Consider the following 14,595-nt stretch of genomic DNA (forward strand, 5'->3'; position numbering starts at 1 on the left):
AGTGGTAGTGGATATATGCAGCTTAGAGATGATGAGACTAAAAGGGCAATTCATGGTCAATTATCTCCATGCTACAGGTCTCTTCAGACAGAACTGATCACTGTCATCTAACAACACATAAGTATGGCTTAGTAATAGGTGCATATTACTAACCCGAGTCGTACTCCTCCAGGGAAGTCAGCCTGGACACGCGCCCCAAGAGGAATGACCCGCACTTCTGTAACTTGTACTGGTCTTGGAAACTGTACCAAGTCAAGCTGTACCTTCTGTGCAATGTGAGAAAAGACAAATGGTTGAGTCACATGAAAAGAATAAATTAACTATAAAGTGTATCTATAAATTGCCTGATGTCAAAACCCTAAGATCATCCATAATGGTTTCAGTGAAAGTACTTCCTTACATAACTGAATACGTGAAAATATGCTCTATTAACTATACATGTACAATAGCCAAATTCATTACTGTAATTACACTGCATCGCTGCTCTAGTCCGACGGGCAATTTCATGTCCTTTTAACACTTCTCACTTGCTACGATCCATCATAAAATGTGACTTACATCGCTCACTTCATGGGAGAATGTGTCGAAAAAAAGGAGTTCGTACATTTTTAAAGCATCTCAGCCCTCACCACATCCTGACACTGTAAACAAACGCCGACACTCGACGAGTGTTCCCAGATCTTTTTCTCTCATTCCGCTAGAATGTAGCAGAAAACAAGTTCCCCCCCTCCCCCCCAAAAAAATCTTGTATTACCACTAAATCTCCCACCAAATACTAAATTTACTATAAACTATAATTATGAAGAGATAATTTAAATATCATATCTCCTGTGAATAAATATAATACCAGATTATTATTTTTTAAATAAAGCACAATCCATTCCTTGAAAAATATTCAAGAAAATATAACACGCCACTCCACATCTTAATTATAATTTTATGAAGCCATATCTGTTATGCTGGGTGTTTTTAGGTCGACTGCTCGTCCTAAGAACACTAGCTCCTGAGCCGGGGTTTTCTTTCGGGACCGGAACTAGAATACACTGCGAGAGGAACAGGGCATAAAAACTCAGGTCCACCAACCTCACACGTGTATTATCTTATATTAGTACACCACTGAATACAATGCGAATACAGTCTGGGCACACTACACTATACAGGTTCTAAAGTCACTGTCTGGACTGGAGGACTCTGACAGAGCTGCTGAAGTCTCGGGCTGTCTATACTGTAGGTATCGGCCAGGTGTGGGGGGGGGGTACCATCAGGTGTGCCTTCCCTTAAAAGGCACGGGACTACTCTCGGCGGCCGAGCCATCTGGAGTGGGCTGCTGGGCGGCGTGGAGAGGGACCCTTTCCTAGTGGGGCCTCAGTGGGGAGTCCGGTCCTTATGGCTGGGACAGAATATGGAGAGTGCCATGGCCCACAGCTCAGCTTATGTAAGCAACAGCGAAACGAAAACAATTGACGAGTGCGAGTGCCTCTATGTGATGGCCAAAGTTACACGCTCGCTGCTGGGGTAGCCTCTCCATACTACAGAGCTCAGTATGCCCCCATTGTAATCATAATGCTTATCTAATCCATCCATCCATCCATTCATCATCCAATTTAAAATGCCCGCCGCCGGACCATCCACCCCGCCACCCCCCACCCCACCACCGGGCCACCACCACCCCACCACCCGAGGAAGAGATAACGGGGAGGTTAATGACCCAGGGCAAAAGGGTCACCCAACCACCACTGACCTGTGCCCCTTCTCCCCGCAACTGCCCCAACGCCAGGTAAGCCTAGATCCGCAACAACTTCAACGGCGGGTTGACCATCGACAGCAATGGGGTGGGACTGATCTAACATCAGTCCCTAGTAGTATTGTGGTGACGACCACAGCTTCACCCCAGGAGGGCAGGAGGTCCCTTGGTGAGCCACGAGGTGTTCGCACCTCTGCCACAGTGAGCCACGAGGGAACACCACCCTCTGCCGCTATTCTGGTGAGCCACGAGGGTCCAGTACCCTCTGCCACTACCAGGACAGGAGGTCGTTTGACGAACACGAGGGAGAAATACCCTCTATCACAAACAGGGCAGGAGGCCCAATAGTGGACTATACGGGGCCAACACCCCTAGCCACCCCAAGGGTAAGAGCCCCTTGTATAAAGCCACAAGTGGGTCCCAGGGCCGATCGACCTGGTGCCACGGCTGTGTCGGAGACAAGAGAGAGAGTCGCCTCTGTGCTACCCTCCCTGTGTAAGAGAGAGAACACGGCCTCCGTGTGTCCTCTAAATTCAGCCAAATCCTGCAGGAGTAGCTGGACACCACCCGGGAGTGTTGCCCCGAAGGTGTCACAGAAAAGACCCGGTCCCAGTCGGGACCTACCTCCCACACCCGGGAGATTCTTGTCTTCCCCAGGCACCAGCAGGAGACGAGGCCGCAGCCCACACCTGACGGCGCGTCCCCTGACAGACCTCCACAGTCCCCGGACCCCCAGGCGAACCCAGCAGCCTACCAACGCTGTCCTCCTCCTGCCGCAGACCCTCCGACGCCAGACACGACTGCTTCACCTGTTTGGCTCCAGTCCTGAGGGCCACCACAACAGGTCGAGGCCCCACATAGACGGGCCTCCCTGCACCACTACGACGGGACCCTGAGAAGAGGGTCTACAACAGGTCGAGACCCCAGGCAAGAGGGTCTCCCTGCACCGTGACGACGGGACCAGAGAGGAGGGTCTACAACAGGTCGAGACCCCAGGCAAGAGGGTCTCCCTGCAACGTCTCAGTGGATCGGACCCGGGTCGAGTCTCCCCCCAGCGGGTACGGTGATTCCCGCCACGGGTAGAGCCCCCGGAGGTCCCCTTAAAGTGACCAGAGTGATATCGCCCCAGAAAATCGGGCAAGATTAGTGATCTTCCCTCCTACTGTGAGACAGGGACAGTGATACAGTGACAGAGTGAATAAGAGGGATCCCATCTATAAGTGTCCGTGATTACTTTCCCTTGATTAAAGACTATAAGTTCTGGGCCTGTGAATCTAGTGTTGTTCCCCAGCCCAGAATAGAGGAGTTCCCCCTTACCAGTGCACGCGCGGGCGAGAGTCGCCGCGCCGAGCCCAGCCAGTAAATTATAGTGAACTGCTCCCCCTGTTCTTTTATAGTAGTAATCCTCCCCTGGCTCCTCAAGCCTATACATCCCTATTGTACCAGTGCACTAAGACCTTTTGGACTCTAATGAAAGCCACTCACATTCACTTATGGAACCTTAACCCACTGTAAAGTGTAATTATAGTGTGTGTGAATATCCCGCGTTATCTTAACGTAACTTTGTATATCTATATCCCCTGTCCAGAATATCATTCTATGTAATATTGTCACGGTGTTAGAATTAAGGTAATAGATGTGTTAAAGGTGGACTGCCTATTGTCCGGAAAGAGGACCCCGCTTAGTAGCTAGTGTTTTTAGCACGAGGAGTCGGCCTAAAAACACTCAGCATAACACAATTCTATGTTGTCCCATGAGGTGCGTGGAGCCCGGGACTAGGCAAGTTGGAGATGTGAGTGACCAGCCTCACTCATCCCTGAGTGGCATTACGTGAGCAATAAACCCCAGCCATCTCTTGGATATAAACCTTCACCGACTCAATCCGATTGGAGCGCCGTAATTAGCCACTAAACCACCAGGCGCCAAAATTTGGTTATGGTTACCACCCAGTGCAGTAAATGGTTTGTACAGGAAACCATTTGGCTTGTCACTCAGTGTAGTCACCCACAGGCAGCAGGAAGAGGAAAGTATGAAGGAAAGAAAGACAGAAGAGGGACTGTAAAGTCACCCGTAGGTAGAAGGACGAGGAAAGAATGAAGGACAGAAAGGCAGAAGAGGATGGAAGGAAAGAAGGATGGAGGAGAGGAGGGGGCAGACACCCGAGAGCAACACTACATCGAAAGAGTGGATGGTGAACGCCCCCACCTACCGCAGGATCAGTAATATATAATCATAGAAGTATGTCATGCATGTAACTTTTCTACTCAGGATGAAAGCAAAAAAGAAAACCGAAGAGCCTGTGACATCAAAGTTGTTTATTGTTATTACTGAATACAATTGATCTCCAATCTAAGAACTTATGACAAACAACCTTACCAATTTTTTTTTTTTTTTAGCAACTTGCTGGGCTCAGCCTAACACAAGTCAGACGTCTTAATCTCAGTGTTGCATATCATTGTCTTCAAATTTAGATAACATTTACCTCGACCCTTATTTATTAGTTATTACTCTATCTCAGCATTGCTGGGTCACCCCCCCCCTTTTTTATTTTTTTTACCCTGCTACGCCCCTGTACCTTTTTGCTCATTGGTTTAGGTCCATCATTGCTGAGAGGTTGGGAGTCCTCAAGGGACACCGTACATATCTTGTGTGGGCGATAGACTGTCCTGTCACCAATCCTTGGCAAATTAACTAAAATTCAAGTACCATTGAGACGATTCCATCTTTGTTACCATCCTAAGCCACCTTAGGCCGAAATAATTTTCACGATAGCTACTGAATGTCTTTTTTTTTTTTTTTTTTTTTTAAATAGGAAATCTTAAAACCACACGATGACCGCGAAACCCGCACTCCCTAAATTTCCTGCTAAACAAGTTTTAAACCAGCCAAATTTAGCGGGAAACAGCCATATCTGGGAACACTGCATTCGATACAGTACGTAAAGCTACGCCGACAAAATCACTATACTTACTGTATGTTCTAACCAAAACCTACTTTATGACCCGTCTGTCTGTTTCCGATGAGTCAGTGATTGGATTACTATAATTCTCATTCAAAGATCTTTTACCACGGGGCACTTTCTTACTCCAACCTCTTTTTTATTTTCTCTTTATTCGTTTCAGCTTCAAAAGGTAGCGATGAATGGATTTACATTTTTCAGAAAAACTGACAAATAAATCAGCCCTGAGTCAGAAACATAATTTACAGAAATTTTGATTAATCCTATTGCCTGGGATGTAAACGTTTGGTGTGGTGCGCCCGTAGCTTTTGCTTATTTTCCCGTCTATCATCCCCGATCGCTTCCATTCTTGGTTTGCCTATGCCTCCCGGTTACTCTGGCACTCAACGCCGCAGACAACCCATCGGTACAGGGATGGGCTTAAAGGGCCCTTATTTCCTGCCTTTGCCTTTCCGGTTACAAATTGCTCTCTCTCTCTCTCTCTCTCTCTCTCTCTCTCTCTCTCTCTCTCTCTCTCTCTCTGTTAAGGGAATTTTATTCATTTGTTTTCCTTCCTCTGTTCTCTTATTTAAAAAAAAAAAAAAGCGACTTCATGAAATCCATACGGAATTCGTGAACTGAGTATAAATTAGGATGCGTTAATTAAGGTTTGGTTAATTTAGGCTGCGGTTAGGTGAGGCTGGGATACTCTAGTTAGGTTAGGTTATGCTAGGTTAGGTTAATTAACATGAGTGCTTAGTTATGTTAAGCGTCCGTATAAATTGACCTAACCTAACCTAACCCAACATATAAGCTTAGTCTTGATTATCTCAGCCTACCCTAACCACAGACTGAGGAGCGCGGTAGCTCGGTGGTAGGGTGTCGGGCTCGTAATCATGAGGTTGCGAGTTCGCGCCCCGCCCGATGGCTGCCGTACTGGGAGGGGTAGCGCTCTCCTGTAACCTTGGCAGGGCTATATGATCTGAAGAGATCTAGCTCGGGGATTAATCTCTTAAAAATACATCCCCCTAACCGCAGCCTAAATTAACGTAACCTTAATTAAGCCATCCTAATTTAAGCTCATTTGACTATTTCCACTAGGATTTCATGAAATCACTGGTTACACACACACACACACACACATATATATATATATATATATATATATATATATATATATATATATATACTAGCAGAGGTACCTGGCGTTGCCCGGCCAAAAAGGCGAACACTCTAATTCTGTTTGTTCTAGTTCAATCTTTCAACTTATGAAAGACCATGTACCTTTTATGCTTTTCAAGATGGATTATAAGAGGTCCAGGATCTTTCTACTTTAGCTTTCGCAGACTAACTCATAGTAGGCTATTTGTGCGCACTTGTTTACCATCACCGGTGACCTCAAATTACCTCCGACCGGTGACTTTAAATGACCTCGGAGGTCAACGTCACATAGCTTATGTCCACACTGGAGGTCGTCCTGCGAGCCTCTATGCCAAAAACCGGGTTGCTGGGTCCAGTCGTTCAAACGTTTATTACCGGTAATCTCAAATGACCCCCGACCAGTGGCTTTTAATGACCTCGGAGGTCAACCTCACATAGCCTATGTCCGAACTGGAGGTCATGTGAGTCTCCATGCCAGAAGTAGGGCTGCAGGGGTACCCGGCGTTGCCCGGGCCAAAAAAGGCGAACACTCTACCGGTGACCTCAAATAGCTCAGATCTGAATTTTGACCTGCCTAAAACTATCCTTGAGTCACCCTGACTCAGAATATATATGGGTCTGGGGGTCTCTGGCTCTTGGTTTAGGCGTGATTGATGGTAAAACAAACAAATAACGCGGCTCTTATATACTGTGTGTGTGTATATATATATATATATATATATATATATATATATATATATATATATATATATATATATATATATATATATATATACAGTATATACTGTATATATCGTAGTAACCGGGATCAGGTGTGGCTACCTCGTAGTAACCGGGACTAGGTATGGTGCCCATTTCTTAGACCGGCCCTGCCCTCAAAACTGTCTGTGCATGCCACTGCATCGCACTCTTTCCAGACTTCCCCTTGCTCTTCTGTAGACCTCATAATTATGAGGCACAATGAAGGTCTGCACGGGCCAAGCTTTAAGCTTCATATGAGGTATAAATTCCATAGGTATTAAAACAATTATTCACGGGAGGTAAACTACCTTGCAATGAACGAGCCCGGCAGGGATCCCGTCACTTTCATATGTTATGGTGTTTCTTCAGTGGAATGTCTTCCGTGACCATTGTCAAACATTCGCACCTTTACTTCCCACTTCTTCCCTCCCTCCAGGAAACTTTCTTCATGCCTCCTCGACTTCTATTCCTGGCTCTGCTTTTCTTGGATCCCCTCTTTCCCATGACACCGCCTTTCTTACCAACATAGGATGTTCCCTTTGAACTTGTTTCTATTCCTTCTGTACCTTATACTTCTGCTTGTATCTTTCTCCGTCAGTGGATCACTGTTAGCTCCCTGTTTCTCTCCTATCCTTTTTTATTTTCCAGACTTCGCCACCCTCCTTCATCCCTTTCATCCTCCGATTTTTCTTGTTTACATGCCCTGTAGGGTGACTGTGATTAGCATAAGGGGACGCTTATTAGAACAGTTTCGATCCTCACAAGATCTCTTCATCCTTAGCACTGGCACCCTCGCTCACTTCGACCTCTGCACTCATTCTCTCTTTTACATGGATCTCTTTGTTCACGTTCGATTTCGCTAATTTTCCTTTGGTCAGTGTTGGAAGACAATCTTTATCACTCCCCTTTCAATCTCACTCTTACCTCTATCTGTCCTGTTCTTCGTCCACCCTGTTAGCAGTTCCATGCTGCCGACTGGGAGTTGTTTTCTTCTCTTACTGTGCCGCCAGGTGGTAGATGATGGCGACCATCACCACTTGATGTAATGCTATCTACTTTTTCCTTACTTTTTATCATTCCATCTGTGTCTGCCTTCCTCCCGCCCAACAACTTTTTTTTCCTCCCAGTCACTTTTTATTACTCTTCTTTCCATTTCAGGTGGTTCTATACTAAGTGACAAGCCTAATGATTTCACATAACCCAGGAAAACATTTACATACCTGGCTGGTACCACATAACCAAATTATGGGGTCAAGTGGAGTCTACTTTGGCTCCCCTGTTAACTAGATAGAGAGACGCAAATGAGGCATACGTCCCGGAATCAAACCACACTTTTCCCGGCGCCTTGTGGCGAGGCGCTCTCAGTCGCAAGGTAACATAAGCTCACTGCACAGGACTGCCCAGCAAGGACGATTGCTTGATGGATGATTATGCACAGCTAGATAGATTGGGAATGATCAACAAAATCAATAACAACTGTGCTCCCTCTTCCTTCTTCCTGTGTTTCACCTCCTCAAGCTATGTTATCCTTCCACATTCTAGTTTTATGTGCTGGCATCGTTGTCATTCCCCGTGATATTCGACCACTTACTGCCAACCGTGTTCCTTGGTGGACCTCTGCTTGTACACGGGCCTTCCATGTAAGACGTGGTGCCTGGAAAAGTTTTCATACCAAGTAGTCCACGTGTCCGTAGTCTCCTCGTGTTTCAGTGAGCTTCCTCTGCATCTGTTATACCATCCGTCAAGCCAGATGTTCTTGTTGGAGGGACCATGTTTAATCTCTTTCCGCAAAGGCACCTGTTGCAGCAGTTTTGTCTTGATTGGTAGAATATCTGACAAATATATTCCGCCCCGAATTCCGGTTCTTATTATCGACGGCCGGTCCGTGACTGATTCTTTCTTGGTTGCTGATGCCATAGGTAATTATGTTTGTTAGTAGTCGGTCTTATCTTACACCGGGATTTCACCCCATTAAATTTGATTCTGAAACCACATCTCTCTCTTTCATTTGTCAGCCGAGGGTGCACTTAATACTCTCTTCTCTCTTCTCGATTTTTCATCCTCGCTTAAATCCTGTAAGATGAGAGCGAAGGACTTCACGGGTACATTATTATTATGTTAAAAGATCTCTCTCTTCACCAGGGCCGCCGACAGCCATCACTAGGCCCGGAACAAGATTTTCGACAACGAGCACCCTCCCACTGAAAACTGTGCTGAATATATTATACTTGAAGTCTAGCTCACGGGCTACACTGCTCGCTAACCAGTGTGTCACGGCACATTGATGTACTACCAAAAGAATCTTGGTGCCCCATAGCACCTTCCCCTCTCTCTCTATATAAAACAATGATAATAACTACAAGGAAATTGTAGTATATTTTGTAAAGAAAAATGAGAAATACTATTTAGTATGCATTTGTCTATATATATACATTTCTGATTGAGTGATAAGTCTATAAGAGATTAAAACATACGAAGACGGCTGATCAGGGGTTCGTTATATCCCTCGGTCCCTCCAGTATGACATAAAAATACGATAATACACAACTTTGTATTGTAAATGTTATACACAGCCTTATTTTAATGTGTTTCAATATAACTATTCCTACTTCCTTTTATATATTTTCTCTAGAAAGCGAATGTGTATTTCTAGAGCGAACTATGCTATGTTATATTTTCCTTCCGGGAGTTTATCCCCAGCTGATACCCCCTCCCCTTCTGCTCGGCCCTGTTCTTCTCAGGGCATGTCTTTCTCCTGACCCTCTACAGTAATTTTTGGACAGTGTTTCTTTCCTCCTGTTTGTCACGTGGCGGTCATACTTCCATTTCTTAAACCTGGTAAACCCGGTCACGTTCCTCAAGATTGCCGTCCCATAATCCTGACTAATTGTTAATATAAACGCCTTCAACTGATTATCAAATAATCGACTCATATGGCACCTTGAATCCACTTGTCTCCTTTCCCCCTTACAGTTTGGGCATCACAAGGCACGAAACACCTTAGATCTTCTCCTTAGACTCAAATACTTTTTCCGGTCTGTTTTTTTTTTGTTTTTTTTTTCACTTTGCCAATCAGTCATTGCTTTTTTTTTTTTTTTTTTTTTTTGAAAAGGTCTACGATACTACGTGGACGTAACATATTCTTCTCTGTCTTCGTTCCTTTGGCCTTCATGTTTCTTCGCTGTCTTCGTTCCCTTTGCCTTCATGTTAACACAAGTGTTTTTCTTCAAAAATTTCTTTTCCTCCAAACTCTTCGTTTTTCACCTAGGAACCCATCTTTCCCGTGCCTTTTCTCAACATGACGGTGCCCCCCAGGGCTATGTGCTTAGTACCAGCTTTTTGTTTGATAACTATAAATGGCATTAACTCCTCTCTACCTTCCCCTGTTTCGGCCTCTCTGTATGTTCACTGTTTCGTTATTTAAGCTGCAAATTCAGACCTACCTCGCCTCTAATCCCATCTCCAATCTGCCCTTGATGCTGCCACAGCGTGGGCCAGTACTCATGGTTTTCGTTTTTCTACCTCTAAGTCCTGTGCAGTGACGTTAACCGTTCACGAATTAACCATCTCAACCTTCTGTTTACCTGCCGCTCCTTTACTAATTTCCTTGGCCTCATCTTTGACTCCCGGTTAAATTGCGCTGCATATGTTTCTTCCCTTCAGTCTTGTACTTCTTATCATCTTCGTTTGCCGCAAACGCTATATCGTCTTTCCTGGGATGCTGATCGTGCCACACTTCGTCTTCACTCCGTTCTTATTCTTTCTAAGCTCTAATATGGTTACCATGTCATTTCTTCTGCCTCTACTCGCACTCTTTCAAAACTTGATTCCTTTCATCATACTGGTCTTCAGCAAGCTCTTCGTGCACTTTCGTCATCTCATACCGCAAGTTTTTGTACTATATCAGGCATTCTTATCGTCTTTCTATTCTCATCATTAGGTCCTACGCGCGTCTCCATTTTCGTAGCAGTAAGTTACTCTGCCATCTCAGGTTTTTCCATCGCTCTTTTTGCTCGAACTCCCATCTCTTTTCGGTCTCTTTTCGGGTTCCCATCCTTCTTTTGTCTCCTAATTTCATCTTTCCTCCTATTCTTCCTCTTCGTACTGTGTTCTTCCAGCCTTGGCTTCTGCTTCCTCCTATTGTTTGCGCTTTCCTCCCCTTTTCTAGGTATTTCCTTCCCCCAGTTACTCTTCGTTCCCTTTTTCTCGAACATACTCTATGTCCAGGTACTCTTTTGTCACGCATATCTTTACTGAAGGCTTTAAATTTTGCCATGATGTTGGGTCTGCTGTTTGTTCCCTGACTCCTTCATCCACAGTACTCTTCCTCCCATTGCAAGTGTTCTCATTGCAGAACTTTATGCTATTCCATTCATTCTGAAGTTTCTTTCTAGATTCTCCTTCTCATCCTTGTAATCTTCTCCGAGTCTCTACACACCTCGTCTCACTCTCCTCCCCCAATCACTCAGATTCGGGAGTGGCTGTCTAAAAAAGCTTGTTCGCTTCTGCTGGGTCTCTAGTAATATAAGGATTACTGGAAATAAAAAAAGCTGACTCACTGGCGCGATCTGCCCGTCGTTGCCATGGACATTGACAATATTTCTAAATCAGAAAATTTGTTCAGTGATTTCTTATTCATGTATAGGTTCCATAATATTTCGCTAGTTCCACCATCTCAATAGACTTTACTTGTACTCCACATAACCCACCGACATATCATAAAAACACCGCTCCTAATGCATGGTGAGTAGTGACATGTGAACATGTGTGGTGCGTAGAATTGCTGAACCTCAGGGAACAGACTATTTAATCCATTCCCAAGGCCACACACACACACACACACACACACACACACACACACACACACACACACACACACACACACACACGCACGCGCGCGCGCTCTGTGTGTGTGTGTGTGTGTGTGTGTGTGTGTGTGTGTGTGTGTGTTTTCACACACACACACACACACACACACACACATGCACCCATGACTCACCTACAGCTGAATAAACTGGTCAGGTGTTAGCCCTAATAAGTTGCTAAAGTCGAAGTGAGCATGAGGAGTTTAAATGGAACGTAATTCATTTGTGTCTGAGGGAATGCATTTAAACTTCTAATAACTCCTTTATTTTTTTTTTTAAATACTGATAAGGTTCTGAAGATGGAATGAGTTGATTCAGAAAAAATACACACTCGCAAACGAACAAACGCAAACATACAAACACACTTACTGGCAAGCGTGCACTCTGTCCCAGGTACATACATACATACAGAAACATGCAAGGGCGCATACACAAACATACATACATACATACAAAGCGTAGTCACGTATGTTAACTAATTCTGCCAACACAGGTAAACGATAAGTTAAATTAGGTTAGTTGAAATGAGTTATACGTATGATAGTGAGTTAAATACCTGCAGAGTTGGTTACAGTAGTTTGTTTTTGCCCCTACAGTATATCTCTGTAACCTACAGTATACAGGGTGGGTCATATACAGGGTGGTCCGAAAATATCTCTCCACTACAGCATCTGGCAGTATCTTATGTGTCGTGGGGACGGTGTATTCTGCTGATGTGGAAGAGAAGTGTTATATAAGGACCACCTTGTATAACTCGCCGCATACACCCCGCCCACTGCTACACCCACGCCCATACCAGCAGACTGAGCCGTCCCCGCAACACATGATACCCCTGGTGAGTTTCCAAACAAGTGCTATTTACAGACCACCCTGTGTTTTATTGTACTCTTGCTACCTATAGGCGATTTCATTCAGCTTATATCATCTCAGCCTGAAGGCTGAGTTTTATTTATTTATTATTTATTATTGTTACCTTAAGACACTTTTCCTTACTTTAAGACAATTTTATTATCGGTTTAACTGAACCTGCTGACAGGGACGGCTTCATGTGGAGGCATACTATAACCAGGTGGCTCAGCTGCCTTGCAAAGGAGGGTGCACTGCAGGAGGAGGAAAACTTCAGCCTGCAGTCCACTGGGTTCACATTCAGATGAACCTAGAGCTACAAGAAGAAGAACAACAACAACAATCTGAATCTGACACACAGTTGATGGTGGGATGTAGTCAAATTGCAGGACTGATCTGACTAGTAACCAAGGAGATTCATTCGTTCGGGACTGATATGGCTCAATGAGTTTCAGGCAACAATGACAGTAATCAAGTTGTGAGAGTATAGTCCAGTTCCGTCAGATGAAAACAAGCTGACTTATATAGTGCTGAAGGGATTATGGAAGGCTATGGCCTGCATTCTCGTCGATTAAGAAATCTCCTTTACACCTATTCCTAAGCGATTTATTTTGCTTATTACATCTGTCTTATTCTGTTATAAGAATTCTTCTAACATTGCCATACTCCGCATAGATAACGTACAAAAGGACATTAACCACTTATATCCAAAAATAAATTGTTAAGGAGAAAGGTGTTAGGGAGCTTCCTTACCCGACCAGAATACGGGTCTAAATTTAACTCATCCGGTTTGAAATGCCGGCTTTAAAATGAAAAAAAAAAAAAAAAAAAAAATCGTCTGGAGAGCACAAAAATAAAAGATAAAGGCACCTCATTGAAGGATGTGAACCGTTCTCTTCGATGACGATTTTTCCCTTGGATTTTGGCGCTTGTAGCCTATTCTGTTTAGGAAGAAACTGCTGCTGCCTCCAGACGATTTTATTGTCTAGGAAGAAACCACTCCTACCTTCAGACGATTTTATTCAGTCTAGGAAGAAACCACTGCTACCTCCAGACGATTTTATTCAATCTAGGAAATATCTGCTACTCCAGACGATTTTTTTTCGCTTAGGAAGGACGGAGTTGTAGAGAGGTTTGACACTCCAAAAAGTCCTTCGCTAAAATGGCCCGGTTTACTGTTTTATACTTGCTACCGCCAGACGATTTTACCCAGCATGAGATGGACCTCTCGTTGTGGAGAGAGAGAGAGAGAGAGAGAGAGAGAGGGTTGGGCAGGGGGTTGGGGAAGGAACACGAGAGAGAGAGAGAGAGAGAGAGAGAGAGAGAGAGAGAGAGAGAGAGAGAGAGAGAGAGAGAGAGAGAGAGAAAAAAGGTTGGGCAGGGGGTGGGGGAAGGAACAAGAGAGAGAGAGAGAGAGAGAGAGAGAGAGAGAGAGAGAGAGAGAGAGAGAGAGAGAGAAGGTTGGGGAGGGGGGGGGGGAAGGAACAAGAGAGAGAGAGAGAGAGAGAGAGAGAGAGAGAGAGAGAGAGAGAGAGAGAGAGAAGGTTGGGCAGGGGGTGGGGGAAGGAACAAGAGAGAGAGAGAGAGAGAGAGAGAGAGAGAAGGTTGGGCAGGAGGTGGGGGAAGGAACAAGAGAGAGAGAGAGAGAGAAGGTTGGGCAGGAGGTGGGGGAAGGAACAAGAGAGAGAGAGAGAGAGAAGGTTGGGCAGGAGGTGGGGGAAGGAACAAGAGAGAGAGAGAGAGAGAGAGAGAGAGAGAGAGAGAGAGTCAGGTGAGCTCAGGTTAGTTTGTTCCAGTCCCTCCTCATTCACAACCTTCCTTCTCCTCTCCTGCTCCTTCTCATTATTCTTCCCTCCCTCTCTCTTCACAAGAAACTTATAGAAAACCCCCCCCTCTCTCCGGGACTCCATGACCTAACCACTGAAAAATCCATAGAATCGTGAGAATTTTCCGAAAACTTCATCATTAAGAAAAGTGAGGAAGGGTAGAGCTTGTACCTAGCAAGATCCATTTAAATAAGGTGCCACGCTTTGTCAATATGCACATTTTAACTCTTGATTTACCATAGCTCGATTGGATTATACTAGTCAGACATACACTAGAGCTGATTCCGATGTACTGAGGATAGAATTTAGGAGACAGTAATCAAGTTAACGGCGTAATAATATAAATGAATAGTTTACGTGTGAGTTATTGGCAATGATTGTGCCGGGGTGAATGGCGGGTGTGACGTCAGCAAGGCTGGACTCAGGCAGCGTAGTGTGGCTCGAGACGGTGAGGGGGATACACGCACAGCCATG

At 44.9% G+C, this 14,595-nt stretch overlaps 1 protein-coding gene across 1 annotated transcript in view; it reads right to left on the reverse strand.

Moving 5' to 3' along the window:
* Positions 1–637, reverse strand: part of vir (VIR_N domain-containing protein) — a 100,279-nt gene extending 99,642 nt beyond the window's left edge. The window contains exons 1-2 of the mRNA XM_080271890.1: positions 559–637; positions 154–266 (exon numbers count right to left, since the gene is read on the reverse strand). Of these exons, the coding sequence (XP_080128016.1) occupies positions 154–266; positions 559–606 (161 nt within the window). The 5' untranslated portion in view covers positions 607–637. The remainder of the gene's footprint in view (positions 1–153; positions 267–558) is intronic.
* Between the last annotated feature and the right edge of the window lie 13,958 nt (positions 638–14,595).

The sequence above is a fragment of the Coenobita brevimanus genome, chromosome 1 (genome assembly GCF_032717465.1).
Source record: "Coenobita brevimanus isolate Jiangsu-jjx chromosome 1, ASM3271746v2, whole genome shotgun sequence".
Classification (NCBI taxonomy): Eukaryota; Metazoa; Arthropoda; class Malacostraca; order Decapoda; family Coenobitidae; genus Coenobita; species Coenobita brevimanus.